Source organism: Planococcus citri, chromosome 3 (assembly GCF_950023065.1).
Source record: "Planococcus citri chromosome 3, ihPlaCitr1.1, whole genome shotgun sequence".
Taxonomy (NCBI): domain Eukaryota; kingdom Metazoa; phylum Arthropoda; class Insecta; order Hemiptera; family Pseudococcidae; genus Planococcus; species Planococcus citri.
Window position 1 is genome coordinate 37,451,542 of NC_088679.1, and position 20,078 is coordinate 37,471,619.

General features: G+C 34.6%; 1 protein-coding gene across 5 annotated transcripts in view; it reads left to right on the forward strand.

Annotated features, from left to right (window-relative positions):
• The window catches only part of LOC135838720 (mucin-5AC-like), a 352,792-nt gene that overhangs the window by 70,415 nt on the left and 262,299 nt on the right, over positions 1-20,078 (forward strand). For 2 of the 5 annotated variants that reach the window (XR_010557469.1, XM_065354468.1), the window contains exons 1-7: positions 7,987-8,741; positions 17,329-17,516; positions 18,081-18,308; positions 18,435-18,701; positions 18,897-19,217; positions 19,438-19,616; positions 19,901-20,011. Coding sequence is in view for 4 of the 5 variants with exons in the window: in XM_065354468.1 (XP_065210540.1) it covers positions 17,427-17,516; positions 18,081-18,308; positions 18,435-18,701; positions 18,897-19,217; positions 19,438-19,616; positions 19,901-20,011 (1,196 nt within the window). In the remaining variant the exon portion in view is untranslated. Of the gene's footprint in view, positions 1-7,986; positions 8,742-17,328; positions 17,517-18,080; positions 18,309-18,434; positions 18,702-18,896; positions 19,218-19,437; positions 19,617-19,900; positions 20,012-20,078 lie in introns of those variants that run through there. The other 3 variants (XM_065354469.1, XM_065354466.1, XM_065354467.1) reach the window with 3 other exon arrangements.

Consider the following 20,078-nt stretch of genomic DNA (forward strand, 5'->3'; position numbering starts at 1 on the left):
ATGGCAGGTTGGTAGTGACGAGATGTGATAATTAATTGCCTCTGGATGGTGTATGGTATTTTTTTCAAAAACTTGGAGATTTTGAGGCGAATAAATGAGGGAGAGAATAATAACTTACTTGAAAATACGAGTGTGAAAATTACATTACGATAATATTAAGGCGGTTGTTGAAATTTTGTTTCCATGATTTTTGTGGAAAAACAAAATTTTCTAGAGAAAAAAATATCATGCTGTACAGGTGGGAATGCTCAATTTTTTATAATTATTCTCAGAATGAGCATACCTATAGCCGGGTCAAGATTTGGCCCTTTGAAACTAACCATTGAATGTTGTTCCTTGTGGACTGAACTCCTCGTGATGAAATTTGTAGATTGCTACCCCTCAAAAGTGATGAAATTGTATATTTTTAAGTTGAAAATTTGAATCTTTAAAGATCCTCAACTGAGTTTTTTCCAACTGCCTAAGGTTATTTTATGGAAATTTTCGGAAATTGTTTCAAACGTGGGCTATCTTTTTGGCAAACCGCTCATTTTTAGTTTTTCATTATTTTCGGTAAATTCTTTCAAATGATGTGATAATGAATGAAACAAATATTATAGTTTAGTTATGTATCAGATCTAAGTGTAAGAATTCGTATAAGAGCGGACCATCTTCAAAAGTGCAAAAAAACTGAAATTTTATTTTCCCCGCCTAAATTGGTCAATTTTGTCGAAAAAATGTTTTTTACGATACCTATATCGTGGAAGACGCCCAACTACGCTGTAAACCCGAATTTGTTCCAAACTTGTCGATTTTTTCTATATTTTACCTCATAATTTTTAATTGAAAATTAGTCCACCTGGCCAAAATTAATTTACAGGATAAATCAACTCAAAATGGATAACGTAATACTTATTGACTATTGAGATTTCAAAAATTTGAAAAATTTAAATTTTTTATACCTACCTACTCATTTTTGTCAAAGTTATTTTTTTTTAATTTGGCAAAATTCCATCATAGGTGAAAGAAATCGAAGACTTTTAATTTCCTCATAGTCTAGAAACGAATTTTGGCCTAGTGGGTCATCCGAAAGGGACGTCAAGGGTTACCAAAATTGCGTAATTCAATTGTTTCAATAAAAATTACAACACATAGAAAGAAATTTATGAACTTAGTCCAGGTTCAAGTTATGAAAAAAAAAAAAAATTTCGCATTTTTGACAAATTTTTATCGCCATAAAAAAATCCTGAAAAAATACCCAGGTACCTAGTATAATACAAGTATGTTGTACGTACATCTTGATGAGATACGCCGCGGTAATAAATATTTATATTTTTTTCCATAATTGCACCTCTGAAAGAACTTACCGACAGTATCGCTGAGCAACTAAAAATACACGTTTTGCAACAAAAAAAAAAAAAAAAATACATTTTGAGAAAATTTCCATAAATAACCTAACTCTTTGTGTCAATTACGAGTAATATGTAATACGAAATTTCCCAACTGTGGACGTGGACTGGAATTTTTTGAGTATCTATGGTACATTTCAAAGAGACTTTGCTTTGCTATTGAAATAAGTGAATACTTACCATCATAGAATTAAGTTCTTTTTTTTTAGAATCTTATTATACAGGGTTAGATGAATCAAATTTGGTCAATTTTTCAAAATCCAAATACATACATCTTTTCCTCGATTTTTGACGCATTTTCATCCACCGTCATTTTATCATCGCGTATAATTCACGACTTTTTCTTCGTCTACATACATTGATCTTCCCCTTGACACAATTTTCGATTCGGGACGTTGATGATTTTGGCCCTCTAGAGACAATACTTTAACTCTATGACCTGCTTCTCTCCTTCTTGTTGTGTCAAAGTTTTGCGACGTCATTTAACAAAATTATGTTAATTTTCGTTCTGTGCGAAAACAACACCGGTATAATGTTGATGTTTAAATTCCCCTAACAAGTTTTCCATTAAGTAAGTTGAATTTTGCAACTTGCATTTTGAATTTTCAACTTTTCATATTACGTGAATTATGTATCTACTTACTACGCGCACCTCGTGTATCTTCATATCAAGAATGAGAACACCGATTAACTCACTAAATGAGTGTTATGTTTTTTTCAACTACCGGAATAGGTAATAAACCACCCAAGATTCTTGAAAGGTACCGAATGTAATAAAAGAAATCATTCGGATTGATCGGATCAGTCGATAAGATAAATCGGTTCCAAATTAGAGATTCAGAATCATACGGGTAGGTATTGGAATCATATAGGCTACAAAGAAATTGACGAAATCGACGTATTGGTGCTCGAAAAAAAATTGAACGCGCTGCCGTGCTACTCTTTTCTTTTTAGATTACCCTCATATTATACTAATAACTACGAGTACTAAGAGTCTATATCGTTGTATCACGCAAACGAGGAACGACCGACGTAGAAAAAAAATATTAACGCTTTTAAACAATGATAAATCTGCTACCAAACAACAATACCAAAATCTTGTTAAATTTACTGTAAGTAAGAAGTTGCGATTTTTTGTATTATTTTACGCTTACGCGAAGACTTCGGATGTGAATAAAAAGTTGAGCGGATGTAAAAAAACCATTTTGTTTCGAGAATTAAAAATAATAATTCATTAACGTCCATAAAATAGTGATATGCTAACACGCCTACGGTGGTTTGCATCTCTTTCTGTATGTATTAATTACCCATTTTTTTTCTCCCCGTCAGTCAGGACCGAATTTCACGCCATTATTTTGATAACGTATTCTGTATAATTAATTACGTGACGTGCTTTGAGCGAAAGACGTGTAACAGAAGAATTTTTAGCGGTTGATGAGTAGGCTCGGATTTCTTTTCGTTTTTTTAACGCGATTGTTTTTATTGAAATGCTTCACTATAGACACCGTAAATTAATTTATGTCGAAAGTTTCAAAAAATTGGAAGGAAAATAAGTGAACAATCGACTAAAGAAGTTTTAATATTTTTTTTAAAATTTGGATTGTTACAGGGGATTTAAAAAAATTCATAAAACCAATTTTACATTTTTATCTCCAAATAATTTTTTTTTTTTTTTTGGAGAAAATCAATTTCAAGGATTCTGTCGTTTTTAAAAATTCGCCAAAAGAATCAAAAAATCAACTTTAGCAACTTAAAATATTGATCTGGATGACATGCTATTTTCAATGAGCCAAATTTCAGCTCAATCGGAGTTGACAAATTATAAAAGTTCCCTTGTAAAAGGATAAAATAAGATCGATTCTAAAAAAAAAAACAAAAAAAAAACAAAAAATCATTCTTCCTGATTTTTATTGTAGCGATTAAAGATTTCAAAATTTGAAACTCAGGTGGACAAACGAGTAATCGTGACGAAGGCTCAAAATTTTTCTCATTTCTCTCTTTTTTTTTTTAAACATAACCTCTATAATATTCTCAGTGTAGGAAATCAAAAAAAGTGGGATAATGTCAACAAAAAAAATTGAATGTTTGACGCAATTACTCGTTTGTCCATCTAGAGTTCCAAATTTTGAAATCTACAACAAAAATCAAGAAGAATTGTTATTGATTTTTTTTTTTTTTTTTTGTAATGTAGGTAATCGAGAAATGAGGGAGATTGAAACGTTGAATGATGAAGGGAAAAATTTTGAGGCAACCAATTAGCAAAAAGCAAAAATTTCCTTGTAATCTGCAATTATCGATTTTAGTTATCTTTATCTTATTTTCATCAGTGTTTTTTATTGTACATTTCCGTTAAGACCGCCTTCCCTTAGAATGATTTTTACAATTTTGTTGAGGCAAAACATACTTATCAACTTCAGTTATGATGTTTTAACAATTTCAAATGACTTTCAACGTGGCATCTTTTTTGTTCTAAAATTGCATCAAAGTGATTATTATTTATTAGCTACTTACTGTTCATCAAATGCAGACCTCAAGTCGACCCATCACGAGTGAACCAATTTTCGTACCTATTTTCAACTCCAGGAGAATATTTCCAATGCGATGGTCATAAATTATTCATGCATATTTTTCGATAGTCTACCTTGTTTGATTAGGTAGCAGGTCCTTCTCGTTAATGATCTCTGATTCTCGTCACTTCCATCATGATTCTCATAAAATAGTAATTAATTTGCTCGCGTCAAAAATTCAAATTGAAAATGATTTTGCTCTCGTTAAACGCACCGTTTATAAGTATCAAAATGAAAGGTTTAGGTTAGACGTGTGCACAAATTACCCAATAAATCAAGCATCTCGAGTAGGTATTTGTATGTAGATAAATTTCAAGTTGAGCAGAAAAACAAAAATTACACAATCAAATTCTCACAACAAACACCCGCTCAAACGATGGTTGATACTTTAGTAGATTTATTTAGCCTTTAAAATAATTAATTCCATTCAACGTTAGACTAATGTGTAGGTAATATCTGTAATTTTAAACTTGAACCAGTTCGGTTGGCCGATAGAATAGTAATTAATTGAGAAGATGGTATGGCATGTAAATTAAGTTCCCGAAATGTAAGTAGGTACTTACTTTTTGTCTCCGGGCAGTATTAGCTTGTGTAATTATTTACTTCCTACGATATATTCGGTGGTAAAATTATAACCGAAATGCACGTTGCCCCGTGGAGCATTGCTTTTCGACTGCACCGAGCACCGTTCGCCTACAAAAATTACATCATGTTTAAAATTGGAAATTTTCATTTCCTTTTATTCGATAATCACCAGTTGTCTTTACACTTTTTCCCTCATTTGTAGGTATTATTCCGTCTTGTTTGCTTCCTTCTTCTCGAAAGTTTTGTTGAAGAACGTTTTCAAGTGATGTAGGTACTTTTATATTTAAGTACATATTTTCAATTATGCATGCAAAAAAAGTAAAAGACAAACATGTACGTCGATTTTCTCAAGTGGCAGAAGTTTACAGCTTTATAAATATGTAAGAATCGTTCCGATACGTTGGTAAATTTTTTACTATAAAAGTTTTTCTTCGTCAAAATTATCGCTATTTTTATTACAGGTGGTTGTTCACGTACGATAAGTTTTAAAAAGTGATTTGTTTGCGCTTTTTTGTGCATAGCAAAATTGCCCTTACGTCGTAAATCTTGCTAATGTGTTTTTAAACTATAATAGTATACACTTTTGCGACGCGCTTCGTGTTCACTGTTCACCTACCTTATATACCTAATACGTTGTATTTTACATAAACAACTCTTCTGTATCGAGAATGTAATTGCCATTAAGGGTGAAAGGAGCAGAAAAAAATACTTTCGAGGTATAAGCATTGGCATCTAGTTGTGTATTGGGTGACGACGACGATAGTCATGTCAAAGGTTGATTTGTATAGCTGGAGGTTGTTGGCGTATGGCGTCCAAGTTTTTTAATACCTGTTTCGTCGAAGGTGAGTAAAATTAGCCTACATTGGTACGAATATCAAATTGCTTCTTGAGGGGATTGGATTAGGATTGGAACTCACATTGAATACCTATGTCTGTTTTCACCTCTGCTGGAAACGTAATCCAGGCCTCAATCAGTTCGATGACGTATTTCGCAAATCGTATCCCCACTGGAAATTATACTTTGGTTGGTATATGATATTTAGGATGACAGTGTGTTATGGAGTTGAGTTTATATTCTGCATAATTACTATATACGTATGCAGACGATATTAACGATAATATTTAGCGTATTATCAATTTACCACACCGTATATACCTTCCTCTATTTCTCTCATCTTAAGGTCGTATGGTTCGGAGAAGTTCTTGTTTATAAATTCAAACGTCTACGTGCCTTGCACGAGTTATAAGCCTAGATAAAATTTCAAAATAGTTGAATCGTGAGCGTCGTTTGTCAATGCGATTACGTCGATTTGCGACTTGCGACTTTGGTTGTAAATATCGTGTATAGAGGTGTCTATGTTGAGAAGCGAAAAATTCTAATCACACCGAGGGGTGTCCTTAGAATTTCATGTGTACCTAGACCTACGCAGCACATAACTTTTTACACGATGGAGCTATGTTCTCAATGGGACAGGAAAAATTCTAAAAAAAATTGAAATAAACGTACAAAAATGCCAATAAATTTCATTACGATCTTCGTTTTTAGGTTAGCTAATTAATCGTATTTTTTATGGAAAGAGCCAATCTGTAAATCAGTGTTCTGATGAAGCGAATCGGCGATCAATTTTTCTTGGAACAAAAAGTGAAAGTGATTTGGATTTAGCTGTCTAACTTTTCAACGCCCCAGAGAAGTCCAACCGATAAATTTCAACACTTTCATGAGAGAAGTCGAACTGAACAATAGATTGTGATATTTGAAAAAAAAAATAATAAACTTTACGTTGGAATTTCAATCTAAAAAAAAAAAAATGGTAAAAATTTTAGAGTATTTTAGAAAACTGTTCTCGAGTCTACATATTTAAGAATGACTCGAGAACTTTTAATCCGAATTTTTAGGTACTGAAGTCCAAAAATTTGCTGTAAGCTCGAGAAGAGCATACAATTGACTAAAGAATTCGAAAATGAGACGTTTTACTTATTATTTCCTATTCATTACCTTTAGGTATCAAGTCAATTAATTTTATTCTTTTTATTGTTTTTTAAATTTTCTAGAATCAAAAAATTAAACTCGCCCATTTTTGCACGGTAGAATTTTTCATGTTTTTATAAATTATTTTTCTTTTTGATGTAAAAATTGTTAGTTTTTTTAATTTTTGCATTTTTCTTTTTCAAAAGGGATTTTATTTAACACGATTTTGAGTTTTTGACTAGAAAACGAATAATTTTTTATTACCTAAGTACCTATCATGAAAATGATAAATTTTCAGCAAAACAGAAACTGCGTTCCGGTGAAGTGAAGGTAGTGGTCGAATGTCGAATCAAATGTTCTTTGGGAACTTTTTTTTTAATATAAAAAGATGGATTCTCCTGAAATCGGCGAAAATTTCAAAGTGTATTCAGTAGGTAGTAGGTACCTTTGTGTTTTCCTTTTTTGAATCCAAACAACGTTCCTTCTTTTGAATAAGTGTTGATTTTGCTGAATTTATTTTGATAAAAATGGCCAGTCAAGTTACTCAATCTACACGCTTTTTGACCTCGCATGTGTTTTGAAATTGAAAAGAATGCGGGATTTAAATTCAAATTTTTCTGACCACTAAAATGTTCGAAAGCTTTTCATGTAGGTACCTAATATAGGTGGCAATGCAACGGCGATGGCATATCTGCAGTCTGTCTCTGTACCTCTACCTACCTATATCTAGCTTTTGTTTTAAAAAATTTCCAGTTGTGGGCTGTGGCTATTTCTATTATCCAAATTAAGTACAAAATCAAATCTCTACGTTCATGAAACAGTGAAAAATATTTTTTTGAATCTTTAAAAAAGAAATCAAGCATCTGTTTCTAATTTTGAATTTAAATTCATAGTACGATATGTAATGTACCTAAATTTGAACAATGAAGTTTCAAGTACTTAGAATTATTATTTCAAATTCAATTTCGAACGGCCGAACATACTCAAGTATGTACAAATGGCAATTTTACAGCTTGATGCAACTTTGCGATGATGGTCGATAATAATTAATAACTATTGAGAAAAATACAGTATGTACCTAGTGTACTTAGCACTTAGCAACATTTTGGTGTTCAACGGCTGTGAAGTAATTACCAGAATGGCAAACCTGAAATCGGAACATTTTTCATTTTTAATTTTTCAATTCACAAGGTGTCAGTGCTGTATTCGTCGATATTTATTTGGAAGTACAGTCACTGTCAAAAGCAGTGTCCGAATGGTGAATATTTTTTGCGAAAGTTACTCAATTAGTAGGATTAGGTTGAATTCGAACTAAATAATTTTATACTGAACTTTCGAAAATACTCTAAACGTAAGATTATTTTCGAAATTTTGGTGTAAAAATATGAACTTGAACCTGATCCTACGAAAAATTGTCAAACTTTTGTTACAAAAAGTATTCGAATTCTTTTGATCGTGACTGTACGTGCTGCATCGTTGTTCCTGTATTTTCGTCGAAAATTGCGATTTAGGATTTGCCAATCAGAAGATAATCTGACGTTGTGTTGGTGATGAGTGTATGTGTAGTGTATGTATATTCAACTCGAGTATGGCTATTTCAATATTTTTCATGTTCGTCGGGGTTTTTTTCGAGCTTCGATAAGAGATAACGTCGTGTTCTATGTCGCCTGTGGTCTGATGTAGTGTGATGCAATTCAGCTGTCATTGTTAGGGTAAGAATTATGTTGAAGCAAGTTAGATCGAGAACTTGATGTTCGAATACTGTTCGTGTAGTGGTGATTTTTATCCTTTTAATAATGTGCTATGTGAGTGCGTAGTATGTACATGTATTTTATAATGTGATCATTTTCGCGAAATGATCTCGATAAATTCGTTAAGTGTAAAATATGATCCATTATTGGTTAATGCATTGTTTTAGAGTGAGTAATTTTATATAATTTTCGCGAGTTAGATCGACAATTCGGCATTTTGCAATTCGAAATGATACAGGTGCGGTGAATCTGTAATAATCGTTATGTACTTATCGATTTGTGTTGATTGAATGTACATTGTACATCGTGCTGTTCAATTTTCTGTGCGACTTTTTTTTCTGAAATTATTGCGTATTTCATTAACATTGCTGTAAAATATATTCGTGATATTCTAATTCCGGTGGCACTGGTGGCAGAATTCTTCGCGATCCTTCGTCAATGAGACATTCATTTTACCAAATGAAGAAATTTCAAGTATCTGGTGAGTTTGTTCTTCCTTTGTTAATACCATTGTTTGTTACGTAATTTATTCATAAAATGTAAAATTATTCATTCAAACCACATCATGAGTTATGCTGTGGAGTGGATGTAATTGATAGTGATGCTAAATTTTGAAAAATCATTGATGTCCAATCGTTGTTTTGTGAAGATGATGAAATCAGTACAGTTTGATATACTTATGTAGTACCACCGTGGAAATACTTACTCCTCGTAAAATTACGATTTTTCGAAATTTGAAAATATGATCGCGATGACCCTACACATTCAGTTATTCTCCTACCTAATCGAAGTAATTTTCGAGGTGTGATATCACGTCTCTTGAAGCTTGAGGCATACTTGATTCTAGTGTGTTTGCGTTTATTTTGGATTGAAATTCAGTAATGTATCGTTTCATAGTGTTGCTAGGAGAATGTACGAGGAAAGAGCTTTATGAAAATGGTGTGTGACCCGGGGTTAGGGTTTCCAACTTCAGTTTTTCCCAATACAGGCCGTCCGAAATGAGCAAAAACAGGTCCTTCGATTTCAAATGAGCAATAACCTTAGTACCTATGCGAGTAAATCAGTTTTTATTAGCACAATTAATTACAAAAGTCAACCCCAAAAATACGCTATTACGTAGTAGAAGTCAATATTCTGATTTCTCAACTACTTTAAATTTAATATTTTGTTTCCGAAGAATCAGCTATCAAAATTTCCATTTTCCTTATACAGTAGGGTACTTACTGTACTTATACGATTGAGATGCAGTGTTGCCAAGTTTTTTTTCGATCGGATGCTTTTGGAGGTCCAAAAGATGCTGTTTGGGTGCCAAAATCGAAAAAAATTATGCTAAATTGGATGCTAAACAGGATTTTTCGTTTTTGAACCGAGTATCAGTGAAAATGTGGCCAAAAGTTCAATTTCGATGGATGCTAAAATTCAAAAAAGATGCTAAAATTGGATGCTTTTTAAGATGCTAAACTTTTCAGTTGATTTTTTGCTTATAACTTACGATTAATCTTTGAAATTTTGGAAAATAGGGGTGAAATGGTACGAATTTCACTGTAAATTAGGAGAAATTTCGAAATTTCTGCTTCCAGAGCAACAAAAACGACAATTTTGGGAGAAAAATTCAGGTGCTAAAATCAAGTTGAGATGCTAGACTGGACAGATAATTATGCCAAACAAGATGCCAGATGCTAAATGCAAATTTTGGGAGCTAAATGAAAAAAAATTATGCCAAATCTAGCATCCATTATGCTAACTTGGCAACACTGTTGAGATGATTTTTTATGAATATGAAATGATAAAATTCTACACAACTCATTGAAGTCGATTTGAAGTTTTCAAGTGTAGAACCAATAATTTGAACTTTTTTTTAGAAAACTAAGTCTTCTTTTGAGCGGACACCCGCACCCGCAGACGCGTATATGGATTCCTTACTTGGAAACTGGTCATGCTAAGAAATACAGCCCCATGATTGGCCAAAATGCCAGTGGGCGTTTTCTAAGCACTTAGCAGTTTGCGCGATGTTATCTTGTGTTTGTGAAGTGTGAAACGCAAAGTCGCAAATAAAATAATAGCTCTAATTAATAATTATTCATGTTTTTTACCTAATTCCAAAATAAATCGATGAAAAATGTGTTACCTAAAATATACTTAAGCATTGAAGAATAGAGGATGTTTTGTTTTTTGAAAAGGAACGTAAACACAACGTAATTATATACGATTTTGGTGGTCACTTGGTCAGTAAATCAATCTCAATTGGTTTTGGTACATATTCGAATTCTAGCTTGGCAAGAAGTATTCTTGGACAGATGACCTCCTTTATTTGCACACATCAGAAATCATTTAAGCATAATACGTAAGTTATGCAGTAATAAGCAAGTAGTATGATAACGGATAAGGCTGTGATATTGAGTATGAATTAGTGAAAGTTTGAACTTCGAAGTACTGACCATATTTTACAAGTTGCATTGATGCGAATCTCACTTATTCCATGTTGATTATTCACTAAATGCATTTTGCCAAACGCCAAACTAAAACATTGATATCTTGCATAGATTTGATGTTAGAAGGTAATTCAGCAGTCAGCACACATTCGCGTAATTCATCATCGAATTCTAGAATTTGATCCTGATACTTTTGCGGCAAATTGTTTTTGTTATTTTGTTAAATTGATGGGAAAACTTTTTCAAATGAACCATATAGGATAAGTCTTCCAAATTTCAATTTGTATTATAAGTAATATATTGTTGTAATTTACGCGGAATCGGAATGTGGTATTCAGGTATTCTGTTATTGATAACAGCGGAGCGCGTTGCTACAGCCAATCAGAAAGGCGCATTTCTTAGCATGACCAGTTTCCAAGTAAGGAATCCATATACGCCCCGCAGACACCCTCCGGCCTCAAATACCAGTCGGTTGGCAACCCTGCCGGCCGTGTGACGCTGTGACGCGCCAACGACGTGTCGTTACTGTCGTTCCGTCCTTCCTCCTTTCTTGAGTTGTACACTTCCCCTCTCCAATCACCCCTTCGGATTCTAATAACAAAGGCAATGAAAATTGAAAATTATGTTGTGTTGTATTACGAGTATACCGTCTCACCGTCTCTAAGAAAATAAATGGTAACATGTTGTACCTCTACCTACACATAGTCTGATGTGGCTAGAAAATAAACTCTATAACTTGATTATGGAATGAAGTATGAAACGAAGCAGATGCTGATCTGATGCTAATGCTCTAATGTTAATGTCTAATGTGGATTACTTCTATCTAATTTTATTTTGATTTTTGATTGGAGTTGAAGTAGTATTTGTAATGATGACCATTTCGGTGTGTGAAAACTCAGGAGCGCGTTCTGAACAGTTAAGTATTAACGCGTTCATTGGAAGAGCGGAAAAAGAACCACTCCGCAAATTCTTCAATGAACGCGAACTAAGCGCAATCGCTTTAATAAACGCATCGTCGCAACTTCGAATTTCTCACTTTTCATTTCAATTCAACATATTACATAAGTAGTTTCAGCGATAAAATGTGACAAAGGAAAAGGATGCATCGGTAATGTAACAAAAAAATCAAGGTAGTTAGATTTTGTGATCGTACCGGATGTATCTTTCATAACCTCCCAAGCGGAAATCGTTGATGTACATTCGTCCATTGAAAATAATCGCGATGAAAATATGCAAATTCAAATTGAAAACACTCAAACTCAAATCTCGTCACTCTTCCTCACGAGCAGGGTAAGATCGAGAACACTTTTGATTTTGATGTACACTATTCACTCGTTTTCTACAACACATTTTTTGAAAATTGAATTTTTTCCAACTGTTATGGCACGAAATGTGAAAAAATTATAGGAATATGAATATTGTGCATCTTTTTCACAACTTACTAACCAACTTTTGAAATTCAAATTTTTTTTGCTAATTCAACTGTTAGTTGCTGAAGTTGTGTAAAAGATGTGCAATTCATCTAAAAATTGTGAATTTCCCCCTCTGATTTTCTCAAATTTTTTGCCACAATGGAACAATAAATACAATAATGGAAAAGACGTTTTCAAATCATTAGCTTTCTTTTTCCCTCGTTTCGCATGGGTCACTTGACTTTTTTTCAAGTTTTGTGGAAAATGATACATACATAAGTACGTATGTAGTTCAAAAACAATGGGATAGCTTACGAAAGAAACGAAAATTTTGCAGGTCATTGCGTCGATTTTTTTTTTCAATTCAAAAAAGTAGTCAAAAAGTCTTGAGATTGTCTTGAGTGCAATGGTGGGGCGGGGAGAAAGAGGTCAATCTTGAAATCTTATGTACCTTCATGGAGAAAAATATCAAAAAAAATACCATTTAGAATATGTATATTTAAAATCTTGACACCTTGAAGACCTGATTTTTTTGGAGAGGGAGGGGAACGTAACTATGGGTAGAGTTCTACCCAGTCGTTTTAGAAAATATTTAATATGGTATTTGAGGTTCTGCTCCAACTTATGCGATAAATTCAAGACCAAGACGAATTTTGGGGTTTTTTCCAAGGTCGTAATTTAGCAAACAGCGTATTGGTGAATTTGTGTTTTGAAAATGCTCGAAAAATTGCCAATTTTATAAAATGAGAAAAAGTTGATCAGCTTTTGGTCTGTTTTTTTTTTCAATTTTTAAAAACGGCAAAAATGACAAGCAAATTGACACCACTGTATTCCAAAATTTTCCTAATTTTCCGCTAATTTCATAAAATGATGATCAATGCAAAATATTTGGGAATAAAAATATTTTCAAAACACAAATTCACCCTAAAATGAGCAATTTTCAAAATTTTAATCACTCTGTAGAATCCTCAAAGTGGCCTTGGATTTTGATGGAAATGGTCTAGGTTGACACAAAATCTTGAGTACCATCTTTTTGAACTGGGGTATTTTCCCCAAAAGGGATTGGATGAGCGAATAGAGAGCAAAAAAACTGGACTTTTTCAATTTTTCAAAGATTCTGTTTGTGGCCCATATCTCCCCTTCAGAGGCACATCAACAGATATATGTATTATTGTTTTGTATGTGATACGAATGGCTTTCCATTCAAAATAGTAGGTAAAGATCTCCACCGAATTAATGATGATCATTCTGCCACTCTCATATAATCTGAAACGAATCAAAACGAACAATAAAATTATTTATCATTGGTTTAGTCAACACAGGAATTTTTTCATTGGCAAATTAATCAACATCGCGATGTATATCCAGCTATGGAGAATACGCGAAATAAATATGACCGTTTCGAAAAGGTCATTTTAATTACATGCTGCGGGGACTCTTCATATACTAATCTGATTTTAAAAGTAAACAAATTACTTTTCGGTTATTATGGACGAATAAATAGGTGAGACGTATTGTAATGGTGGTATTATGATTAATTACAACATCTTCTAGAGATGCGCAGGTACAATGATCAGCTCTCGGCCATGTTCGTGTAGTAATTTTTCCATTTTCTAAACCTACCTACACGTTGTAGTATGTCGAGTTGTATCACAGCAACGTTTGTCTCGAAGATACTTTACCCTACCTACCTAAGCATACCTATTTCTCAATAACGACCAACCAAAGCGACGACGCTGTAAAGTGAAGGCGCGAAAATCAGCGGCGAAATTGTATCGAAAAATGACACTGCATAGAATTTTGTATGTAAATAGTTGGAGACACGATGTAAGGAATATTTATGTAATCGTCATACTTTCAAAGGAATGACTTGTTGAGAATACTAAGTACAACGAAAAGCTTCCCTGTAGATACGCGAGTACCTGAATACCTTTAAGACGTTGAGTACGCTGCGTCGATAATATTCGCAGCCAACTTGAAAAACAGTCTTGATTTAATATAGGAAAAAAAAAACTTACCTAATATCTTTAAAAACTGACAACTGGGGTGAATTTTTTCACCAATAAAATCTAGGTTGAATCACTTAACGATAAAAATGATTTACCGATAAAAAAAATTTTGCGTTGAAAGCTTCTTCGTTGATATTAAATTCAGATCGGGTATAACTGTTTCGCATTGATTAAGATCTTTATAATGTGTTTGAAGAATTATTACAAGAAAATGAGTCTACGTCTATTCATACTGCAAAGTATCGGTATGCGGTTATTAAGTAAACACCACCATTCGTTTATTATTAAACTTGGCGAACTAGATACGTACGCCGAAATATCTAATCCTTTGAAGGGGTAGAAATTTACATGTCGTCATTTGCAGTACGTTGCTTTGAAAAGTTGAACAACTTTTCGACCATGGTGCCCTATCACGTTCGAAAATGTAAACAATAAAACTTCGATTAACTTGCCTGTTTCGATGATATTAACAGTTGTTGGTGATGACGACTTTACCAGCCTGGGGTAACATAGCACGCTGAAGGGTGCAGGAGACAAAGATAATTAACCAAAGTATTTCGCTAACTCGATACAAAATTAATAAAGATGGCGGTTTTCGGCTGTTCAACCTATCAGAACTAATTTCATTTTCAATTTAGATCGTTATAATAATTGGCGAAACTGTCAATAATTTGTTGAACATTATACATTGAGGTTTTTGGATGCTATAATGGCGTACGTTGTTTCGCGTATGTGGCTATCAGGCCAAATGGAGCTGGAAAATCAACCATATCGCAGAGTTGTTCGACGACGTTAATAGGAAATTATCGCCATTAAAATTATTGAATGTATTCAATAAATTGTGGCGAGAGCTTGCGAGAAAGATAGCAGCGTATAAATGAGGACCTCGAGCGTATATATTTCAACATTTTTATTATCTATGCTAGTTGCTAGCTTTCACCAAAAATTGAAAAACCAAGTTCAGTTGCTGAAACGGAGCGAAAAGGATAGAGCTCTTTTTTGAGGTCCTCTTTTGAGTCGAGACCTACCTATTCAGGTTTTTTGTTCTAATCAGGAATTCCAATCTCTAAATAAATGTTCCATTGTATCATAAGTACCTATCCACAAATTTTCGATAGTGCGAATTTTCTTGGTATGAAGGATCGAGCAAAAATAAAATTATGGAAGTATATTATTTTAAAGTTCGATAAATCAAACGAATGATAAACCTAGGTACCTACCTACCTACTTACCTAGCTTAATATTCCACGGGTCATTCCATGTCAATTCGACTAAAAATATGCGATTTTGAAAATCGTGTCTTTCCATCCAATAAGTAAGAAAGCCGCAATTAGTTTCGTCCCAGCCCCCACGAGAGGGGGGGCTTCAATTATTTTCACTTTGTATTGTCTGGAGGTAATCAACTTGAGCAGCGCATACCTTCAAAGCTATGATACTTTGATCAAAACTGATTTCACAGTTCGAAAGGGCATTGCATTTTAAACTTTTCAAGTATTTTTGAAATTTTAAAAAGTTGAAAGTTCAAATTTCAAAATGGCGCTGTAAGTGGGAGCTACTCTTCAAAATTCTGAAAAATTTTCATTGATGTAATTGTACCTTTTGGTGCTTTTTCGAAATATTCAATTTTCGAGATGGGATCGCCCCCTTCCCCCAAATTTGGGAAAAACTTTTAAAAAAATCTGGGGCATGTGATGTATCGAATCGTATGTTTTTGGTGACGCTGAACACGAATATGACGTCAGATTTTTTATTGGACCCCACCCGTGGCCCCCAGCACCTCTCCACAGGGGTAAAAGTAAAAAAAATGGTTTCATTCGTGTGACACATGAAATGTTATGTTTTCGATATCGCTGAACACGAATATAGCATTAGTTTTCCAAATTGACCTCATCCATGGCCCGCAGAACCTCCCCAAATAGGTAAAAGTTCAACAATCCTTATTCTTATAATATATTAAAAGAATTTTAAGTTGTTGAAAACGTGAAAAACCTGGTGACAATCCCAATTAGGATATCAATTTATCATACAATTTATTGGTTTTTTGGTATTTTTGTAGGTGAAAAAGCTTTGTTTTTTTAATGCGGGGAGTCGATTTTTTTGGTTTCAAAATTTTAGAATTCGAACGATGGTTTTTTTTTTAGAAATTTCAATGTCAAAAAAGAAAAGCTGATAGGCCTGAACGATGACAGAGTTTCGAAAAGTAAAAAACCTTTATTTTTTGTGTGAGGAGTACATTTTTTGACAAAATTTGCCAAATTTATCTAAATTTACCGGGTTTTTCAAAATTTGACAACGGGGGGGGGGGGAGAATACGCCCCCTTACTTTCGTTCCTGTGGGTTTGAAGAGACACTTCTGATTTAAGACATTTTGTAGCTGATTATTGCGAATTGAATGATGGTACCTTGATGCTCATTAGTTTTCCAACGTCTTCATCTTTTTTTAATAATAGAACAGGTGGAACATATTATTTCATGCGTCAGTCACACAAATGAAACAATTTTTTTTGGGCTGAGACACTACTTGAATGTAATATTGCCCAAACCACTAATGTACTTATTTATAATTTGAATTTCCATTTACTCACTTACAGCTAGTGTACGTACATGTCTGACTGACGAGTGTTTGTGGTAGTGTTTTGTTTGGTTTCCGGCTTTGATCGAGAGTTTCTCGAGTTCTGATTGTAACTAAGTAGGTATCCAGTTGAAGTTGGTAAAAGTTTCATATATTCATAGGTACTGATAAGTGGTGCTCAGCTCTAGCTATGTGTACGTACATTGATGTGACATACCTATAATTGATGCTGTGCAGTGTGTATTATATAAGATGTTAGTAAATGTAAACATTGATGTACCATACCATGCAATGTAAGTCTAAGATGAGTACTCAATTTTGTGCGTACATAATAATATGTAGTGTAGAGATGAAATATGTATGTATATGTAGTTACCATGTATGTTGGTGCGTGCAGCCGATGATTACATCTTATCTTTATCTTCATACGTAGATGTGCACCGCTGTGGCCTGTATAGCTCATGTTCACTGCTCGGACTTGCTAATTTTTAACAAAATGCCAATGCTACATGCTGCATTGTTAGTATTGATCGTATACTACATATCATCTATGTCATGACTTGATATCATCGATATATTGTGTGCTCATTGACAAATTCTTACTTACTTACGCGGGCATTGGTTTACTTAATTGTGATTGCAGCTGTTGTGGACTTGTGAAGGACGAACTGGATACGTAATTTCTGGAGGTAAAGCTGAATAAATCGAGTTTCAATATTCAGAGACGGCGACAACATCAGCATGTCTCATATACGCATAGCTACAGCCGCAACCCCGTACAAAGAACTGCAAAAGGAAGCAAAACGATGCGGCATTCCAGCCAATATGAAAGTAAGCACAGGGAGTAACATAAATGTAGGTACGCAGTGTCTGATTTTTCGCATTCATCTGAGCAATTCTTGTGGGGAAAAAATGCAAATAGATAGCAAGTATTACTATTGTGATCAATTATGATAATCAAGATAATAGGGTAGTTCAGTTTTTAAAAAAATCATTCAATCAATAATTATCGTGATTAAAAATATGATTGGCATCCCTGACTGGCACTTTGTGATAAGTATTTTGTACTTATTTTGCTGTTTACTCTACATACTTTACTGTTGTAAGCACCTGCATAATAATCATACCTATATTTATTTACTCGTAAGTACTAAGTGCATGCAAGATCCATATTCCATGTACGAGTACCTAGTGTCTTACATATAGGAACCTATATATGTAGCAAGGTTTGAACTAACATATGTGTGCAATTTACTTACCTTATCATCAGCACCACCGCAGCTTACGTGTAATTGTGCAGTGGGTCTTGCTAAATCTGTATTGTGGTCAAGTGACTGTATGAACTGACCTATCATTTCTTCTTATTCTTGTTTTCGTTTTTGTCGCATATTACAGCGTTCGTTTTTAGAATCCGCGATTGCAGCTTTCAGTGAGAACGATCATGAAAAGTTGGCCTCGATTATACAACACCATAAGGGGCAACGTAAGCGACCGAACAACAAGAAAAGTGTAAAAACTTTTGCCAGATCTGAAACGAAGAGTAGTAAAGGTAGTGTGAGCAAAACGACAATTGCTGTTGCTACCTCGCCTGTGCAAGCATCATCGTCCAATTATTCGTCTCATGTAAGCCATTAATGTGCCTACCTACATACCTTTACCTACCATCTACGCTCGTTGTTCTCCTCATGGTGTCACGGGGCATAAATCCAGCATTGGAATATTTACGATTTGTTGTGTGCATTTGTTTAGGGACGTTTTTACGTATTGAGCAACGACAATGATGACGATGACGATTCATCGAATGATTTTCATCCAGACTCAACTAGCACGCCAAATCGTTCCTCTCCGGCTGCCAATCTGAGTCGTTATGCTGATAACTATGGCGTCGGCACCAGCCCCGGTGTTCAACACCAAACGAATCAAATTCGCTCACTTTGTGATTCATCAGCGTCATCCACAGCTGTTGCCGCGGCAAGGACAGTGACGGCGTTAGCGTTGGCGAAAGTTCAAACTCAGGTTAGTAATCAACAAAACGGTGTGTGTAGACTTGAACCTTGAGTTAGATAAGGTACAAATATGATCATATTGCTAACCTTCTGTGCCACGCCGCGCGGCATCAGTAAATTTGGGTGACTGAAAGTCATCAAACTGTTATCTGGGGAAACTATCAGCTTTCTCGTCATCGTTTGTTTCACTTTTCTTCTGCTTCAGGAATTGCGTTTAAACGACATCAATGAGAACAGGATGTCAATGATGCACAAAACCACCGCCCATTTGAATTCAGTTTCAAGTTTGAAGCTCCCATCAACCCCTTCGCAGCCAATTGCATGCGATGTGGATAGCACGAGTATTCATTTCACCACCACCGCTGCCGCTGCCACCGAGCAAAACCAGTATTCGTTTCAAACCAAGTACTCGAATTTTCACCGTTTACAGATCAATTCGAATGTGGCAGCGGCGCCGCCGGTTCCAGGCTCTACGCCTTTTAATCAGCATCCTGCAGTCGGTGATTTCGGATACCCTTCTTATTCGGTACGGTGAAACAAGTATCTAACCTTTGTTGTCTGTTTTATTCGCGATTATTTGTTTACCTACCAAACTACCTGCCCACTTACTGTAGGTAAAGGTACATATTGAGAATGTAGGCTATCTGTGGTACATATAATTGATCCATTTTTGTATCTTTGAAAATTAACGAAGTATGTTAACCGTTTTTTTCTTCCACCCTTCCGTTTTTGTTTTTTTCCCCTAGCCTCTCATTATGGAAAAACAATACGCCACCTCAGCTTCATCGTCGTACGGAGGCGTATCGAATACTGTTCAACTAAGCGATGTTACGAAGAATTTTCTGGTTCCACCGACGCCAGTGGCCGCACCTGAGAAGACTGCAACGACACTTTCCTCAAGCAGCGCATATGTCAAAAATTCAAGGTTAATTGACTTGCACTTTATTTTGGGCTTCACGCTTTTTACGTTGGAACGCGTTTCGGTTGTAACGATTAACAAATTAGAAATAAGTTCGAGTACCGCGTACAAGGTATCGATGATTTTCATATCGTCAGACATGGTCGTCTAGTCTATTTGAATTGCGAAATGAGTACCGTTTCAACGTACCTATATTTTTAAGGGTATAAAGTACCGTATTATAAGGGAGCTTGGCTTTTTCATTTCTATTTGCGTTTTATAAGTAATGGGTAGTGGATTGAATTTTTCAGAACTTTGGCAGTCACCTCGTCCTCTACCGCAAACCTTAATCAACGCCGTGACATAAACGACAAGTTCAACCGACCTGTGCTAATGCCGATTGCAACCAGTGTTAATACGGAGTACGTTGTTTTGAAATCTTTGATGGCACGATATTGATTCAGATACCTGCTCTCTAGGTGACAAGAA